We start from the raw sequence: 20,214 nt of genomic DNA on the forward strand, positions 1-20,214 counted from the left end.
GAGTAGGTTTATAATTTGTGGTGGGATGATATTAATTCAGTCTGTCATATAACTGATTAATCTTCTTCCTCTCTTGAATACCTTTTCTGGCTCTCTCACTGGTTTTTAGTGTGGTAATGTCCAGCCTTATTGGTATTCTAAAGCGTAGAATGAAGTAATTTAAATTTTTCAACTCACTGTGCCTCATTTCGTTTTCATTTTGCTTATTGCCAGTACTGTGGTGTTGAATGACTCTAAAGCACCCTTGCCACTACCATGCATTTGTGCTGGCCCTTGCAATCCAAGGAAAATGGATAGGTCAATCCAACCAACTGGAGTAATGTTTGCAGGAACAAAACCCCTCTTTGACAGAGGGCCTGTGCTTGTAAATAAGCAAGTACTGAAATACATGAAGACCAGATATTGTTCACTGCACAGAGCTTGCTTATTTATTTGCCCAGACTTTAGAGTTACCTCCCTTGGTGAGAAGATATTTTCACTTACTTAAAAAATAAAAGCTGGGAGCAGCTTTTGTTTTTCAACATTAAATTAAATTAAGCAATAATTTCCTAAAAATGTATTCTTTCATTCAGTGGTCTTGTTTGATCAGCTTTAATGAAAAGCAAATGAACAAAATACATCAGACATTTCCCTTAATTGGCAGCCATGGCTTTGTAATTTAAAAGATGGTGTCATTGTTAATCTGTATTCTTTTCCCTTCCTATATGACTGCAGCCTTACATCTCTTTTTGAGAGAGGAACTGGCATTTTGAGATTTCACTGTCAAAAGCTGGGACTGTTTTTTGTCTCTGTAACCCAAGATTTTTTTAGAAGTGTCAGATTATCCTTTTATGCTTCTAGGTATAGAATATTGCCTGGATGTAACTTCTGGAAAAATACACTTAGTTCTTTGGCTAGAAATGTACCATTTTCATGTACCTAGCTGCAAATATTCTATTCCTACAGAGCACTCTTAATGATCAAACTGGATGGTAAAACTACCAAAGTGTGCAATCATGGAGGGTACACTGACAGGTCAGTAGCACCTCTGCTTTGCTTGAGGTGTTCTGCCTGTGTGTCTTCAAGATACTCATCTTTTATTTAATCATGCCTTATTTGAAATGCCTGGAATTTCTGTCCTGAAGAAGTGGCACTGGTTCTTTCCCAGCTGCTTTCGTGTGCAGGGGGAAGGAGGGAACAATAGACCAGGCTTGGAATGCAAAGGTGTGATGTCCTTATAAAGCTGCTTGCAAAAGCCAGGAGCCTGTTCTCTCATCTGTCTCAAAATGATCCAGTACTCAAATGCTCAGTCAAAGAACATATTTCCATGTGACTCACCTGTTTTGGTGCTTGTAGTGTGTCTTCAATAGAAGAAAATATTTCTTTATTACCTGCAGAAGTAGTTCCTAAATATAATCTCTCAACTGTTCTCTTTTTAATATTTTTTTATTAATAATGCAACCTTCAAATCTTTCAAGTTATTGACCAACAGAGAGATCCCCAGGCTACATTTGTTTTGTTTAGATCAATCCTGAGCTTTACCTGAATAAGATCTTTTCTCCCTGGAGTAAAATGCATGAAAAGTTGTGAATACTTGCACTAAACTTGGCATCCTTACTCTTTTTAAGTTAGAGAGATGCTGCCTTCCATCTTTTCCCAGTTCTCTTTATGTGTCATCTTTAGCAGTTGCTCACATGTGGGAATGTGTGGAGAATGTCAGAGATAAAAGTAGAGTTAACTAATGACTTTTTCAGGAGCTACCTTTGTGCAGTCACTCAGCCCACCAATCTACCCATTTTTCTTGATCTCTTTTTATATTTCAGGGTAATGTTGTCTAGGTAAAAAGGGCTGAAGATTGTTGCAGTGAATTTTTATATAGCTGTAGTAGATGAGATCATCTTTCTTCATCTCTTTGCTGGGTAGTGCTTTTAAAATGCAATCCCCCAACCTGACTTTTAGCACGCTGAATCCTGCCATTAAGAATATACAGACAAAACTCCTGGAAAATACCAGAAAATATTCCTGATGATGAAACGCCCAAGAAGGAATAGGTGTTGTGAAAACCAGTGGCCTGCATAGTCCATTTTTATCTTTCATTCTGCAGGCTGTGGGGCTTTTTCATCTCAGTGCACTTAAGAGGCAGCTTCAAGCACTTGAGTAATTGTGGTGGGTTCATCCCTTCACGTTGCTCTCACACAGTGCATCCACCACAAGCTGTGGAGCAGAGATTCACAACCCCATGGATCTGGGGAAGGATAATAGTTTTATATTCTACAGCACAAAGCACCTGTTCCTTCTGAAAACACATTCTAACTGCATTACAGATAATGTTGGTCTCTTTTTTTCCTCTCTCAAGACAGTATGTCCTGTGAATTTGACTTGAAAAGGTTCTTCAAAGTGATTTGTTTTAAATTTATTAACTTTTGCATTCACCCACCATTTTTGTGGTTTTCTGTTATGAAGAAAACTGGGTATTCTTATTTGTCGTTTGCACTGCTCATTATTCCAACTTTCTGTTTTCATTCTAACGCAGTCTCAGTCTTTGCTGGCATGCATAAAACCCCTGAAATACTGGAAAGAAAAGTTGCAACCCCTGCTGCTGGGGGAGTTTTCTGACTTCTAGTATTAATGAAATTTTCATGACCTCAGATTTAAATATTTATTTCCTGGGAGAAGAGGAAGGCTCACCTTCAGCAGAATGCTTAGCTTAGTGCCTACTTTATCCAACTTTAGCTCCCTAGTTTTCTAATTCCTTATTTTGTGTGTCTGGAAATGACAGAAAATTAAAGCCTGTAGTTTTAAGTTTCCTGTGAGAACTGACTTGGGTCATGTTCTGTAAATACAACCTAATTAAACCTTTAAGTATAGGGTGAAAGCAGAGGGAAGCACACTGCTTTCGCTTTCTTGCTTTTTCCTAGTAAATACAGCTATCCCAGTGAAGGAAAAATTACGTATTCATAAACATCTCACTTATATTTAGTCACACTTAAACTAGATTTTGTAAGATTTAAGTCATTGTGTAATGTTGCTCCTTGAAGTAGGTGTCTATAAGCTATTTTCACTTTCAAGCATCAGATAAGGACATGTGGGTTTTGACAGGTTGAAGGCAACAGAAATCTTTGTGGGAGATAAATATCCCTGAAAATTTAACACCGCATCGTCTCATAAAGTGGAGGGAGCATGAAGAAGGGGAAAAGAGAGAGTAGTTTGTCATTCTGCTGTTAAGCTTAAGGGGGCAGATATTATTCTTCTAATGTCTGCTCTGCTGAAATGAAAAACTCACTGACAATAATAATTTCTTTGACCTACCTATCTGAACCAAGAAAAGGGAAGGAGCCTGCCTTTTGTCTTAAAATGTTATTGCACATGCACGGCATGTGTCCTCTGTTTTGCAGAAAATAATCCGTTCCTTTGTGAGGCTTGAAATGTTAGACTGGTTTAGTTCTGTCTGTGAAATTTTTGGTTCTGGATAAATGTGTGAAGCTTTTGCATTTGAAAATATCTTATGCCAGTAAAATGTATTAAACTCCTTTTGTCTTTCTTTCTAAATTTTCTTATGTTCTCCCTTGGTGGCATTCAGTTATCTGCCCAGTCCTTGTTCCTTTTTCACCTGGTTGTGTCCCAAAGGGGCTGTAAAGTACCCAGCAGTGCTTGGCAGGCAGCCTTCAGTTAGTTAGTCAGGTATCCAGCTAATTAGTTCCTTAGTTTCCCAAGCTGAGGATCAGCATTTAAAATTATAGTGCAGTATATCATGTTGCAGTCTTGCTACAGTCAGTTAGACATTTAAATTGACCTGGTATATAGAGCAAATTTTATTTTGGATGACAGTGTGCCCCTCAGTCTGAGGTTTTATCCAGAGAGTTTTGGGTTTTAGTTTAACAAAACTCTATTGTTTTAGTTGGTAAAAAATGGCATTGATGAGCTGCCAAAGGTGAGAGACAAAACTGCAAATGCCCGAGGAAGCTGAGGGATTTTAAATGTTCACTTTCTTGCCCATTGGTGTGCACAGAAGTAGTTTTGTAAAAAACAAAAGCAAACACAGTAAATTCTTCTATCATGGTTCTCCCAAAGGAAATGCTAGATCTGCTGGCAGGACAGCTCAAGTAGCCTGATTTCTGCATAGCTCTTAATTTCCTGTATCCATATGAATAAAGTGTCTTGAAAGCAAAAGGCAAAATCCCTCATGTTTTATTGTAGCCTAAGACGGCAAATAGTTATGCATATGCAAATTGTAATGTTAAAATGAACTATGTGTGTGCCTCGGTATTTATGTATAAGTATCAAAGGGCTTATACATACTTGCAATTTATACCTCACTTAGATAACACGGAGAAAAATTACATCAGAGGAAAATAAATTCTTCAATAACTGTGTTCACCAAGTCCTTCAGCTCCATATGAAAAGTAAACAGGTGTCGTGTTTGTGTCAGTGTGTTTGGTCTTAGAGAAGAAAGGATAAGGCTAGCAGGCTAAATGTGCAGGGGAATTTGCTTATAACTCTGCAATTTCAATGTTATTACCTATATGTTTTAATTATGTCGTACATTACATATGAATATAAATGTAAGTTTCTTTTTCAAGAGAATTCTCCTTAATTAAAAATAGCTATCTACCAAGCTAAGGGAGGTTGATGAAAATGTATTTTTACTTGCTATTCATAACATCCAAATCAGTTTTCTTCTTCTTCAACAGAAGGATTCAGTGACAGATTTAATCTGAAGTGCATTTTCTCAAGCTAAGGTATAAACAGCAATAAAAACAAGACATGATGTAATTCATAGAATTTCAGTACAAGGCATGAAAAGAGTTTGGTATTGCTACAGTCTGTGAGCCACTGAGTTTAATTTTCTTTGAATTGTTAATGTATGTTGCCAAAAGAATGTTTTTGCTCTAAGTAGGTTAGCGACAAGGTAGTAACTGTAATGCATTCCAAGTTTAAAATGCATTTATTCCATTTAGAGAGATCCATTTATTCCTTCACTAGAAAGTTTGAAATGTTTGAATGCATTCAAGATAAAATTGCATCTTTTGACTTAGAGTATTTTTAGCAGTATTTAGTACTCTTAAAATCATAAGGACAGTAATCATATAAGATGCCAAATAATCAAAGCCCTTGTTTGTCTTGAACGTTGAAACAAGGTAGCTGGAGAAAGGAGCTGCTGCAGGCGATCTGTAGCTGGGGATTTTCTGCATTACCTCATCCGGCTGTCCTCGGTGGCAGAGTGAGTCAGAGCCCTGCATACCATCACATGTGATGAAACAAGATGCAACTCTTCTATAAAAAATCCACCCCACCAATAATACAAATGCAGCTTGTCAAGATTTAGTGTCCTGGTTTTTTGGCGTGCCTAAAAGTTTCTTGCTAACCTATGCATAGATGCAAATGGATCCATGGTGTAATGTGCATCAAGGGAGTGCAGCGTTCATAAAAGTACTCTGTCCCTGTTGCCTGTGGTATTTATTTTATATGTAAGATTTAGCTGAATAACAGTGCTCATGCAGTATCCTTCAGACAAAGGAAAACAAATCACCTCAACTTCCTTACTTCCCATTGCTCTGCTCCCTTCTGGCACTGGAGACTCCAGAGCTCACTGAGATTCCTGTTGGAATAGGGCTGCTCCCACTGCCATGGAGGGCAGTCACAGAATGAGGGCAATAGCAAATGTATCTGCAATAAATGCCCTGGGGTTTTACAAGCTTCCGTGTTAGGGTTTGCATTCACTGGAAATGAAATGGGGGGGGTTTCTGCCAGAGCCCGTGTGGGGACAGGGATGTCAGCAGTCTCCAGGAGTTTACAGACTGCCACTGCTTGCCAGCATCTTCTCTGAAGTTCAGCAGCTGCACATTGCTGAAGCGAATTCAAACTTTTGGAAAGGCTACAGTCAATGTGGCAGCATTATGATCAGCACTGGGTTTTGGAAAGTTTTGGTGTGATACCTGTAAATGATAACACGATTTCTTTTCTCCTGTAGCCCTGGTCGCTCTCCAGTTTCCTTTGACAGTGAAATAATAATGATGAATCATGTGTACAAAGAAAGGTTTCCAAAGGTAAAGAATCACTTTTTGAATAATGCATTCAATGAACTTGTGTCCAAGCTCCAAGTTAGTTTGTAGTGCTGGTAGAAGGAGCCCAGCTCTTATATCTCTTTTCCAAGCAGTGCAGTTTGCTGAGAGTTTGAAGCTGCCTCCTCATATTCATATATTAATTCTGCAGTAGAGGAAATAGATTTAGTATACATAAGGTTAGGATGGAAAAGGCTGAATTTTTTTTATGTATTTCATATTTGCTAAATTTCTGATGTTTTCTATTGGCATGAGAAATTCTCACAAGACTAAGAAGAAAGGCCATGCCTTGGCTTTTTAAAAAGCTGAATACTGAAACCTGTGGGAGCAAGTTAAAAGTTAAAATCTCATTGAAATGAGTGTAGAAGACTGTGTATCCCACAGCTGTCGATATGGCCATTCCTTCCTGTTCCACCACCAGCAAAAATAGATGTTTCTCTGGAGACAGGATATCAGAGCTTATAGTGATAGAAACACCGTGTGTTTATAGCTTGAGGCAATGATTTTCAGCTTCCACAGTCTTGTCTAAAAGTTCTGAAAACTGCCTCACATCTTACATTCTTTCTTTGGAGACCCAGGGAGGAATACAGCCTCAGGACCAAGATATTTTTATGGTCATTTACATTTTCAGAAAGCATGTTTCGATTAATTTGTTTGTTCATGTGAACATAAATTTTGCCTCTGATGTGCTATCTTTATTCTCAGAAAAAAATTGCTGTATTTTGAAATATTTTTGAAGCCTCGTGCAATTGGGTATTGCAAATGTTACTTTAGCGCCCGACTTGTTTATGCTTTAAGGTCTGTGTTAGTAAAATTCAGGAGTAATTTCTCTTTATTTTGCACTTTTAGGCCACGGCACAGATGGAAGAACGGCTGGCTGAGTTTATTGCCTCGAATGCTCCAGAGAACGTGCTGCAATTAGCGGATGGGGTCCTAAGTTTCATTCATCATCAAGTTATTGAACTGGCCAGAGATTGCCTAGATAAATCACGTGAAGGTCTTATTACTTCTCGGTACTTTTATGAGCTACAGGAAAACTTAGAGAAACTTCTCCAGGATGTAAGTGCCCTCTGGAAAGTAGAATATATTATTTTGATTGAATCTTTAACCAATAAGCCAGAGCTTTGATTTTAGGAGAGACAGTGTGGATTCCAGGGGAGGGGCAGCAGTTGGGGAGTGTCAGGAGATCTAAGATGTTCCAGTCTCCTGTTGATCTACTGTAGGTGGATTTGAGTAAATCACTTCACCTGTGAACTTTGTTTGTACAGCAATTAAATATTAAATGAGTAAGTCAAAGGCAGTCTTTACCATTTATGAAGATGGGATTTATTCAGATGAACAAAATTACTGAAATCTTTTCTCATGAACTTCAGGACTCTGACTTACTAATCACAATAGTGCCTTCAAGGAGCAAAAACACTGCAGTTATTAGTGTTGCTGTAAATTTTTTACAAAGTATTTTCTTGAGCTGAACTTAATCCAGTTGAGGGTTTTTAGTACTTGGATGTGTTTTGTGGCATTCAAAGCATATGAAAATAACACAAGGGGGCGTAATTTTAATGCATTCTTGATATGCTTCAGCTACTCATTAAAGAATGGTCTTTCCCCTTAAAATGAAAACAATATTATATTTCAAACATCTCTTAGAATTTATGCTATAACTGTTGTGAAGAGTCTGTGCCATTTGCTGTTGCTGGGTCCAGACCTCTGTTTAGGAATACCTTCCTTATCCTCTGCTTTAATGACACAGAACTGAAAAAAATGGTTTTAGAAAGATTGCATTATCAGATAGCAAATATCATACAGACACCAGGAAGCAGAACATCTGAAATACTTTGTTTTCTGTTATGATTTTAGTTTAATTTTATCTTTAGTGATCAGTTTGCCAACCCACTGGCATGAATTGCACTAGCTTGTGTCCCTTTGCCACTCTTTTCAGACATTAGAAAAAGGCAGATGAGTAAAAATACTATATTGATATACAATTGTTGTATTAAAAGGCTTTGTGAAAGCTGCATGAACTTTCCTTGTATCAGCTAAATTTTTTGGCTACCCCATTTATATAAGTATGGCTGTAATTTTTCTGGTATTTGTTATGCTTGAGAGAAAAATGAGTCATGTTTGGATCTGTGGTGTTCTGCTTAGGGAATATAATTTTGACAGACCAAGAGAGGTAGGGAATATCTTTTGGGGGGCTATATGATTGTCTGCCTGTAGGAATCAGTAACCACTTGTGGATCCCTCTTGTATCTTCAGAATCTAGAAGCAAGGTATTTGCAGATGTCAGCTGTGAAATAAGGAATCAGCCCTCTTTGGGTGATGGTTTGGAAGTTGGAAAGTTTTCATTAAAAGTGACTTTGTATGCTCAGCAAAATCCCTTCCATTTCAGGGGCACAGGGGGACTACACTGTGTTTTACTGCTTCTGGTAGGAGATCCTTGGAGGCTGAAATTCTCCCTCTCCCTGACTTTCCTCCTCTGTGTATGGACAGTGATTTCTTACACCATAAGGAACTGAGAGAGCCATAAATTAGGGCTGGCTACTTCCAGTCTGCATTTTCAGTCCTGTCTTCTGGCCTGAAGAGGTTAATCAGGGTCTTCGAGGAGGTGTGAGTCAGATAAATCAGCTTTTTCCTGTACTCCCCTTTCCCTCAGAACAAACCCTCAAAATACTTTTCTTAAATGTCCCTTCCCCCTTGATTCTACAGGCATTGTCCTGCTGCTCTGAAATACTGGGAAAGGTGGCATTGAACTGTGATTAGAGAAGATACAATGGTCATGTTTGAACTTGGTCAGGAATTTTGGGGCTTTCTTTGCCCTCTTCCTCCTTAACATCTGCAGAGTGAAAGATCAGCTCTTCAGCTTGATTGATTTACTGTAGGAAGTAAGGTGGGCTAGATGTGATTAAAAGGAAAGTTTAGAGAGGCAAGGGAGGGTGGGAAGGAAGAAAACAAAGACATTAGACATCAGAGGAAAGCCAAAAGCTTGATTCCACATCTTTCTCATTTTTTTTCTCCTGTCCTATGGCTTTTTCTGTTCCTTAGCTTATCTTTTAGATTTTAATATTTAAAAGCTACTTGTTTTCCTCTACTTGCTGGTCTGTGCTTTGCCCTTGAGACTGCATTCTGCAAGGAATTAATTGGGACATTTTAGTCAAAATATATAGAAATTGGTGATATTATTTCTTCTGGCAGACTCACCTGAAACACAGGACATTTTGGAGTCAAGTTTAAACTATTCCAAATATGATGGTAGGATCTTAACCTCTTCTTAGGTTGTAAAGGACCATAAATAATAGGTACATAAATAATACCAATTAGAAAGTAATTCAAAAAGCTGTTTGACTTGGGAGTTGTATGGTCTGTGTAGTAGGCTATGGAGTTTTATAGTATATTTTTATAACATACTGAAAGATTGGAAAGATGCTTTATTAGTGAATAATGAGGCCAGCAAAGTGGAAGAAATATCCACAGATTTTCTCACAATTTTACTTCTTTACAAAGAATGGACTCTCTCTCTTAAAAATTCTTTTTAAGGCATCAATTCTGATACCTGGTAACAAACTAAACTTGCGCAGCATTTCAAACCATAAAAAGGAAACTCAATTTAATATATTGTAGTTTGAGTAAAAATGTAAAAGAGACTGTTTGAGTGTGCAAATAATGAGCTATTTAAATGCACCAAACCAGAAAGCTTTTGGAAGATTTTTAGATTCCTGACTTTTGTTATAACATGCCAACAAATCTCATTATCTATGCCAAATGAGATCTTTTCCCTTGTTTGGAGCATGAAATACTGTCTTTTAGCCAGAACAACTTACTGCATCATTGAAATAAAAATGAATTTAAGATACTTTCTTCATTTTGTAAAACCTGAACTTGAATGCTACACTTCACATCAAAGTAGAAATACAAAAAAAAAATAAGATAAAACACTGATATAAAAGAGAACATGTGACATTCAGTTCTTTACCTGTTACCCTGGGTTAGAATCTCAGGTTACTGAGGAACAAAAGGTTATACTCAGTTATTGCTTGGCTGAATCAATAAGGTAGAAGTGGCCAAAAGAAATCTGACGACTGTTGCCTAGGTGTAGCCAGTTGGGCAGGAAGGTGAAAGATTACAGGTGTTTCTGAGCATGGAACAAAAGGAGCAGGGGAGGGTGTGAGTATTCTACAGCAGTGACTGATGCTGCATATTGGCAAATGGATATTCTGATTTGGATTGCTTTCTTAGTAGTAGACTGAGTGTAAATTTATCAGTCCTTGGCTTTGCAGGTCTATTGTTTTGGTTTCCATCACTATATTGGCTCAATTACAGCATTGTGACTTGCATATCCCAGTTATTGGTCCTGCTGAACCCCGGGGGAGGGCAGTGATTTTAATTTCATGCCCCAGCAGCCACAGTTAGTGACGGATGGGTCTTTCAGATGAGGGAATGGGTTTGTAAATTCCCCATCACTAGCTCCTGTCCACGTGTCACCGGCAGAGTGTGCAGGAATGGCAGCAGCCTCTGCCCAAAGCCCTCCTGGGGAAGGGAGGGCAGGGGGACCCCGAGATGCCAGCAGCAGCCTGGAGGCCGGCGCGTGGTCCTGGGGACGCTGCTGAGGTGGCACAGCCGGCACCTGGCTCATGGGAAGGACAGGCAGTGCCTGGCTGGACAAAGCCCCTGCTCCCAGGCTCTGTCCGTGGGACACTCTGGAAAGGAGAAGTCTGTAGGGATGTCCTGTGTGAGGAGCAAAGAAGAGGAGGCAGTTTCACTGAGGATCTTGGAAGAGCAGCGCTGTGCAGAGATGATGGCTGAGTGGCTGTTACAAGTTGTGTTTTGTTTTTGTAAATGTTTTCTTCCTTCTCCCTTTCGCTTTTCTGTGTCATTTGGCAGTCATGGTCTAGCTTTTCATTTTCAAAACAGACACCTGATTAAACTAGCTGCATTTTTGAATTATTTTGCCTGAATTGTCATAGATGAGAAAAAGAGAAAACAAAAGGACTTGATTTAAAAGACTTAAGTTCTCTTTAACAGTATAAATGGATGCAAAATGATGAATGATATCTATTATATTATATTTTTTGCATAATATAACCTATATGGGGGAGAGAAAAGGGCTTTCCAATTGCATGGCTCAAATTTAAAATAGTACAAAGTTGTTGATGTTTTATCTGTCCATTTCAGTGCAGCTAACCCATGGTGACCTGGAATGGCTTTTAAAATATGAAAGCATCAATTTCTTTCTAAAATTCATATTGTAACTTATAAGTTTGCATAATGCATTAGAGGGCACAAAGTGAATATTTATAATTTTCATTGCAATTATTTTCTATTCTATAATTTTTTAAATCTTTTAATTAGTAGAAGAAATTACAACTTATTTCAATATTTCCAAAATAATCTTCTTTTTAAGGCTCTGTAGCCAGGAAGGGCCTCTGATATTGTTTTCAGATAATGAACTAGCAGGTACATCATTCTCTTCAAGGTTAAAATTCTAGCCTATGCTATTCAGTGCAGAAGGAGACAATCACCATTTCTATTCTGACTGGTGTCAAAATGACAAACAATGAACCTTTTAATATTTTTTTGTTTGGCAGTAAAGTATCAGAGATATGTTATTTATAATGCTGCCTGTATATTTCTGGGTCTGAATTTCTGCTTCCTGTGCTTGCATTGCTCTTTTAGGTGGTAACCAGTGTGATTTGACTTCTCAGATATATAAAAACATATATAATATGTCTTTTTCTTAGGTGATTCTAAATGAACCTTTTAGTTTCTTGCTCTTTGCACTGTTGTTGATAAAATATCACTCTTATAAATAACTGGCTTATTGCCAGCAAAAGCTCATTTGTTAAGTTCTGGACTCTGTATTTGTAGCTGTATTAAAGCACAATTTTTAGACCTTTGGGGAAAATAGCTGTAGTTCATTTAAGAGTTCTTGCAAGGCATTGTAACCATTTTTTTATCACTCTGCAATTAAATACTATTATATTTCTGCTCCAAAACTCATCATGTAGCCATTGTGTGCTTCATCAAGAGAAGGGTAATTTCTGAGGGGTTTTTTGTGTTGCTCTTTAAAAAAAATAAATTATTGTTTTGGTGTGTTTGCTGCTGTAAAAAGACATCCCATCACACAAATACACACGTATATCTTGGAACTAAGACTTGAATTTATACTGAATCCTGGTAAGGTAACAGGCAGGAGTGAGTCCTCTGAATTAAGTTTTATATACGCTTTTCTTTGCTTATCTGCTTGTTCCTACATAACATACAATGCAATACTGGAGTTATTCAATAGGATTGATAAAACTGAAAAAAGAGAAACGGAGGTTGAGTTTTTCTTGATGATGAAGAGAAATTCTAATTCAAATTCTAGCTGAAAGTAAAGCTCCGAAATGTGTCTCTTGGTGATTACCTAGATATCAGCGTTGTGTGGAAGGTAAAATTTAAAAAAATCAATATTCCTCTTTCATTTAAAAAAAAATAACTTAGCCCAAATTGTATCTATTATAATTGATAGGTGATATAATACAGACAGAGCCTTTGAAATATCTCTTGCATGATAATGGGAGTCAGTTGTGATGGAAAAGTCATACCTTGGCATCCCTGAGCAAGCTGAGCTCAGCCTGCCCCGACCCAGCCGTGCTTTTGCTGCTGAATGGGTTCCTGAGCTGGTGGTTGCATTCAGCATCTGACATACAGAAATTCAGAGTTCAGTGCTGGGACCATGATGTGCTGTTCCGCTCTCCACAGGCCCACGAGCGATCCGAGAGCTCCGAGGTGGCCTTCGTTACCCAGCTTGTGAAGAAGCTGATGATCATCATCGCCCGGCCAGCTCGGCTGCTCGAGTGCCTGGTGAGTGCAGGCCTGGGAGAGGCTGGGCATGATCTAAAGGTCTCTAGAGAAACCTTTAAATGCTCATTAAAAGTCCTAAGTGGCTTCTGCGTTAATATAGAAGTAGTTCTCCAATGGGCTGTCAGCTGCATCAGCAGCTAAATTATATTTTAGTATAGAGTTTATGGCTGAGGGGCCAGATGTGGCTGTCAACATCATTCTGTGGTACTTGATGCCACTGGATGTTCCTGATGTTGTTAATAGCTACTGTAAGGAGCGTGTAAATGTCTGTATGGGGTGTGCCTGGTGTCCTGAGTGCTGTGCTAAGGAAGAGCTGTTACTGAGGAAGACGTTCCCTACCATGACATAAATGGGGTTCGGGCTCTGGGACTCAAACCCTTCCTGTGGACCCAGCAACTGGTGAAACCTAGTGTCAGGTTCTGCAGCTGTGACCACCCAGTGGGATACACCTGTGTAAGAGCCAAGGAGATTTGGGAGCCTGCATTTGAAATCCTATTTGGTGCTATTGGAATACAAGCAAAAGCAAGTGTCACTCCTTTTTTAACAACTTAATTTGGCTAATAATAATGGAATTTTTAAATTTAATGCTAGAAAATGGTGAAAATTGTTTAGGCAATTCCAATGAATTAGGCCACTGTTTCCCGAAGTTCTGCAACTACAAAAAAAAACTACAAAAGTATTTTCTTGGTATGGTGGAGAAGCAGCTTGAAAACCTGTATTCTCTCTGTCATGCCATAGCAAAAGGGTTAGTATAAACCTTCAGTATATACAGAAAGAGGTGTACACAATTGAAATGGTTCAATTCAGTGACTGTATTTCAAAAGGATCCTGAAAAATTAGTGAGGATGCAAGGAAGTCACCAAATATTGTGAGGTGTCACAAACCTACAATGGAAACTTTGGTAATGACAGGATGAAATTCCCTGGTGTGTCAGAGCACACTCATGGTGGTTTTTTCTGGACATAAAAGTGACAGAGATGCTACAGGTGTTTGAGACATCAGAGAAGTTGGTTGTATGAGGAGTCTGTGGCTGGTTTTATAGAAGCACAGTTAACATGTGGTTTATGTTGGAGGCAGTGTGTCCATGGGTGTCTTTTACCCCTGGAGTCACTGGAAGATGAATGAGTTTGGTGGAGCTTTCTTTGACAAAGTAGATAAGTGTGATCCAGTCTTACCAATGATACCAGCTTTTGGAAACACCTGCAAAAGTTCTGAGAACCAGTAGACTTTGGAGGATTCTTTATTCCTCCTCCACAGCTGTCAGCTGGATCACCTTGCTGGGAATCCTGCAGTGCAGGGAAGGCCACTGTCAGTGAGGACATTGGCTGCACAACCAGCAGGACAGATACCTTCACTTACTGATTCAAGAAATCTGCCAGACTGCACTGAAAATCCCAGGCACAACCCCGTTCAATCTGGGAATTCCTTGGTTTTCAAACCATGTTTGTGATTTAGATGAGTTTTTGTGACTCCCACTTATCTTCCAGCACTTCTTCAAAATTCATTTTGGAAACGACAACAATGGAGAAAGGAGATAAATTTAAACCCACCATGTTTGTATTTGCTGCATTCACCATTGTCATTTTTGCTTGTGTACACTCATCATCTAGGAAAACTTGGAACCTCAGAAAGCCTTGTGAACCCGTGTCTGTACCTGCAAAGAGTTCCAAACTCAAGGCAGCTCTTAGTTGCAAATCAAGAAGTCTCCAGGTTCTCCTGTGTCTTCTCCACCTGATCTGCAAAGTGAGTGGGAGCAGGTGGAAGCAGCAAAGACACTGAGATCTGATTAATGGATTCCAGAGTATATAATGACAACCTTGACAATGAAGTGGCCAGACTCCAAAGTATAGAAATAAAATCTGGGTTTGTGGGTTAGTCTTACCTGTTTTTTTCAACCTGCACTGCCTTTCTAGCAGTTTTTTTTAATCTGGTGACATGAAGAATTAAATACCAATGTTTCTTTTGTCCCATGAAACAAAAATTATAATAATGGATGGTGAACTGTTCAAATAGCTTTTGAGAAGTAATTTTCATTTTTATTTTTAACATACTTTTTTGTAATTCAGCCTTTGGCTTCAATTCTATGTGAATTTATAAAATGTTTTTCTACTATTTAATATTAAGGTTAACTCTAGTAACACAGCTTATTCTTCTTTCTTCCTTCTAAATGAAGTAAGTGTCCATCACAGTGCTTGTGATGGTTGTGATTGTTTTAATGCAGTCAAAAGTATTTAAGTATTCTAAAGTTCAGCTCTTTGGCTTCTGTCTTTGCATTACCTGTAGGACCATGAAATGTTTATTGGCAGACAGTCTGTAGGGCTTCGAGAAAATAACCTGGTTTGTGCATCTCTGTGACCATCTTTTGGAAGAAGTATCTAATTTTTTTCAGTTTATTTTTCCATAGCACTTACCTCCCCTTAGTAGGGTTCATTCTTCTGTATTTAAATGATTAAACCTACCATAAAGAAGTCAGAACTGGAATTTATATAGTTCCTTTATGTTTTGTATGGTTTTTTTTGTCACCTAGTTGGATTTTTTCCTCTTTTACTCACCAATAAATGACCTGCAGTCAAACCTCGAGAAGCCTTTCCTTGGCTTTACCATCCCTTTCACTGCATTGGGGTGACCATCTCTCTCTGTGGTCCTCTCTGGTCTAGCTCCTGCTCTCTGCCACTTCTGAGGATGTTGATTAATCCTTTTCCAGAGGAGTTGGGAAGAAGCTTTCTCACATTGTTGCTGTCTTTGGTGACAGCATCTATCCAAGCAGCATTGCTTAGAGCAGTCATGGAAAAGTGCATCTGTTCTCTGTTCAAGTCTCTTGACATCATTACAAGCTCTAATTTCCTTTTCTTGTTTGCAGTTCTGTGCTCTTTTTCTCTTACGTTGCTGACCACACACCAGTTCTTTACTGATGCCCTCAGTTGTCTGTGCATGCTCAGATGTTTGCTGAAACTCTTCCCCTTTCATCCTCCCATTTCACTGGAAAATTTTTGAAGAGTGTTGGTGAAGCTGCTCGTTGCTGGTGGATGATGAGGTTTGTAGGGGGGAGAGCTAAAGTTATCATCTGGTGAACTTGCTTCTAAGCAGAGTGCTCCTGCTGCCCAAAGCTTGGCTTTTGTTTCCTACTTTATCTCTTGGTCCAGTGCAAGGGATCACACCTTCTGTAACCTTTTCTGGCCTGAGAAATCACATGCACCAAGAGTTGCTGCAGTGATCCCATACTGTAGAGTGCAAGAAATAGGGCAGCAGTACTTCTTATGAAGAAAATTGTTTTGTTAATAATTTTATTAGCAATTGCTGAGGTTAGGACAGTGACAGGATTGGGTGGATGTATGGCTTGATCAGAAGTGACATCTGGCAGCAGGAAAGGCTTGTCTTGGGTTAACTCATCTGTCAGATGGAAGTGGCAGAAGGTGGTGCCTCAGTTCTCATCACAGACCTTTCCCTGGCACATCCTGATGTGGCAAAACTGGGAGTTGTGTCCACACTTGACACTTATGATAACAATTCCTTTTGAAAGTTTGTGTTTGGTCTGTAGAAAGTCCCAACAGTCCTTGTTCTGTTTTGATTTGCAGATCTGAACCTGTGGACACCTGTGGGATGTAACTGTCTGTTGGTTTTGCAGAGCAGAGTGGGAAGCATTGCCTTGATTGTTGTAACTGGAAACGTTCTGCATCACTGCTGAGCTCAGAATTACCTTTGGATGTTTCTGAAGATTCCCCTCTATCTGGGAGAAACCTTTCATAATTGTAAAGTTGCATCATTTACCTCTCTCTGTGTCTCTCACTGCTTTGCTGTAGGAGTTTGATCCTGAAGAGTTCTACCATTTGTTGGAAGCTGCAGAAGGCCATGCCAAGGAAGGGCAAGGAATTAAATGCGACATTCCTCGTTACATTATCAGCCAGCTGGGACTCACCAGGGATCCCCTGGAGGGTGAGAACTCTTGTTATGTACTTCCCAAAATGTTGAAAGGATAGTCAGATCTCCTAGTCACTACATAGCTGAAGGATGCTTTTAGTTTATTGATTGAATTTCTAGGCCATTTTTCCTTATTTTCCTGCTTGCTGTCAAATTCTAGACTGTCCTTTCCAGCCCCATGTCTCAAAGGAGTGTTGCTGGGGTAAGGATGGCACATCAAAAGTGACAGTTCTTTACTTATGATGTTAATAATGTCTCCCTGTATTATAGCTGAAACAATGTTAGAAAATGGCTTTAAGATTTAACTGTTTTCTCTGTGCTGTTGGACAGTAAAAGTAAATTCACCTGTTACTTTTCTGATCTGCCTGGCCTGCTAGTGGCCTGGTTGGAAAGTATCCTGTCATCCCAGTTGATTGTCCTCCCTGGGAAAAGTGTGTATTTTGTGGTTTTCCATGGGATTACCAAGATGAGTATGAATTTTAGCTGGATTGGGGTTGAAGTTTTACATCTTGTGCAGCAGCCAAACCAAAGAGAGCAATGTATGGACAGGAACAGCTTTTCTGCAAGGTGCCAGAATTGCATATGGTAAACTTAATATAGACATACATTGGCCCAGAAGATTGTAACTTTAGAATTGGTGAGTTAATATCTCTGCCTGGCACTTTGCTGCCTGAAATGACAAGTTTTCTGAGCATGCACAGCTTGTTCAGCAACAATAGAAAGTGTGACAGAAACTGAAGGCTACTGCAGAATATTTCAGTGATTGAACTATACTTCTTGTTATCTCAGGAGAGCATAATTTTTACATAAATTAGTAGTCTGGCTAGGACTAGTTTAACTTCTCTGGTGTTTACTGGAGTGACAGTGACAGGTTGACTTCAAGTGAACAGCTCTTCAGGAAAATTTCTACCAAAGATTGCTAAATGCAATTTAATAGCATTTGTTGAAATCTGACATTAAAGGGAAATTTCCTTTGATCCCTGTCATGGGAGAAAACCTTTCCATCGCTAATTCCCCTTACTAAAGTCAAATTTTCTTTAGAAATGTGGGGAGATGTCAAGGTGCCTTATTTCCTTTCTGTTAGGAGGGCACCCAGAAATGTCAGTGATGTCTGTTCAGAGACTTGCAGCTAACATAGGATTTAGGCTTGCAAAGTTTACAGCACCTCCTGTGACAGCTGAGTAGCTTAAACCAAGTGACTTTCCCCCAGTTTGCTGCTGCTATGCGTTTTGCAGAATCAGCCACGTCACGTGGAGGGCAGCTGTTTGAAATGTGATGCTTTTTCTTCTTAGAGCACAGAGGTGCCACCAGGCTACATGCAGACATATGTGTGGAATGGGTTTTAATGTTAACTAGACAGCACTTTCCCCAAACATGCATTTATTGCTTTTACTTATTATAGAAACTATCTAGAGTCAGGCCGAAATTAGAACAATTTATTATATTTGTCTTTATATAAAGTGCTGCCTGCAGTGTACAAGATGTTAAAGGTTATCACTGTATAATTGGGGTGACTTTTTACAGAGGAAGAAAATGTCCTTCATCATCTACAAGCACCTCTTAAAATCCTGCTTTTTCTTGTATAAACAAAGAGAATAGTGTTTGATTGAGATCATTAGGAGTAATCTTTCCTCTTTCTTTTCAGAAATGGCCCAGTTGAATAGCTATGACAGCCCAGACACTCCAGAGACAGATGATTCAGTCGAGGTAAAGCAGTAATACACTCACTCTGTCTAGCACTTTTTTTCTCTCAAAAGAAGTAGTCTGCAGTAAAGAATTAATTATAATGCAGAGTAATTGTAATTTAAAAAAAAAAAGTGCTGACATTTAAAAGCTCATATTAAAACTAGAGTACACACTCATAAAAATGTGAAAATCTTTATATGGTGGTGGTAAAATGCTTAAAAGATGCAAATAGGCATTATTAGCAAGTTTTGTGGATTTAAAAAAAAAATTGGAGTTGCAAATGAAAATCATCTGGAGGAATTCTTTATATCTACATTAGTAAAATGTGATGGGTATTGAAAAGAGTTGACTTTAGTAAAACCACTGGAAAAATTTAATTATGTAACTGGCTAAGTTTCAAAGATCCTTATTTTATTGGGTTTTTTAAAAAATGTAATATTAAGGAAGGACCTAAATCTTAACAGTCCACTGACTTTTTGTGCTAATAATTTGTGTAGGGCATCTGCAAACACCCTAAGGATACAGACAATTGTCCTAAAGCTGAGGACCCCGGAAATTCAGAAGTGGATTGAGTTTGAGTTAATGGGTGCTTAAAGAAGAAAAGGACAAAAAACCCCCATACAGAATTAAGTAATTCCTGCTTCTGATTTCCATTTTCTTGTTGTCTTTTCCCAGAGCCGTGGGGCCTCTGTCCAGTCAAAGAAAACTCCTTCTGAAGAAGAGTTTGAAACTATTAAATTGATCAGTAATGGTGCTTATGGGTAAGACTTTTAGATTTTGAATTGGAAGAAAATGTTCTTATTGCCCTACCCAGCAAAGGGCTATAGCAAGGTTTGGCAAATGTCTGGGTTTTGTTGGGTCCAAAGCATGAAGTAATTTAATTTGGGTCTTACAGAGGTTCCACAGTTGTAGTATCTTCTGCATTCTTCTGCAAGATGCCATTTCTTTTATTTATTCAGATTATATATGTAACATGTGGTTGTTTGTGAGCACTTGATATGCTAAAAGAAGTGCTAGAATTACACTGGGGTAAATATACTGTGAGGGGTAATACACGAGAAATGCTATTTGATTTTATTATCCATTGAAGAATCAAGTATGAATTCAGCCAGTTCCAGTTTTAACTGCACACACAAACCTATCCAGAATTTTAAAAGGCAGTTCCTTGGCTCTTTGCAGTTCATAAATCCTTACCAGTGAGGTCATTAGGCTGTTGCTGAAAAGCAGTGATACTCAGGAGGTCATAACAACAAAACCTGAGCACGTGCTTGAGTGTTTTGTGGAAGTGGGTGCTTAGTTAACAACAACTCACTTTTTAAAAATGGTATGTGGAAAACATGTAAGCATGAGTTTTAGTGAGTGAAGACACAATGGAGCATGTTGAAGAGTCATATTCTAAGACAAAAAAATTTTATATCTCTTCAGTCACATTTCTGCACAAGCCCCATGTAACTTTGTAAAAAGGGGAGAGAGAAGTGGTAGTTTTGCTGTTAGTCACATGTCTTTATCCTGGGTTTATTTTATAGTCAGTGGCTGGTGAGACACAATACCACATTAAATGTAATGTACTCCAGAGAAAAGGAAACAAGTACTGATTCAATAAGGCAGGCAGGCTGGATGAAAATTTTATTTGCAAACTGTATTATTAATGTCCAGGAATCTAATGATCTGCAAATGATAGAAGTGTAAGAGATACTTTACTGAAGGAAATCCCTGGTGACAGTGCTGC

The 20,214-nt window shown here is 38.7% G+C and overlaps 1 protein-coding gene across 2 annotated transcripts in view; it reads left to right on the plus strand.

Annotated features, from left to right (window-relative positions):
- Positions 1–20,214, plus strand: part of MAST2 (microtubule associated serine/threonine kinase 2) — a 188,852-nt gene that overhangs the window by 141,419 nt on the left and 27,219 nt on the right. For both annotated transcript variants that reach the window (XM_062497855.1, XM_062497856.1), the window contains 6 exons: positions 5,951–6,026; positions 6,891–7,100; positions 12,780–12,881; positions 16,682–16,814; positions 18,445–18,506; positions 19,161–19,246. In XM_062497855.1, coding sequence (XP_062353839.1) covers positions 5,951–6,026; positions 6,891–7,100; positions 12,780–12,881; positions 16,682–16,814; positions 18,445–18,506; positions 19,161–19,246 — 669 coding nt within the window. The remainder of the gene's footprint in view (positions 1–5,950; positions 6,027–6,890; positions 7,101–12,779; positions 12,882–16,681; positions 16,815–18,444; positions 18,507–19,160; positions 19,247–20,214) is intronic.

This window comes from Cinclus cinclus, chromosome 8 (genome assembly GCF_963662255.1).
Source record: "Cinclus cinclus chromosome 8, bCinCin1.1, whole genome shotgun sequence".
Lineage (NCBI taxonomy): Eukaryota > Metazoa > Chordata > Aves > Passeriformes > Cinclidae > Cinclus > Cinclus cinclus.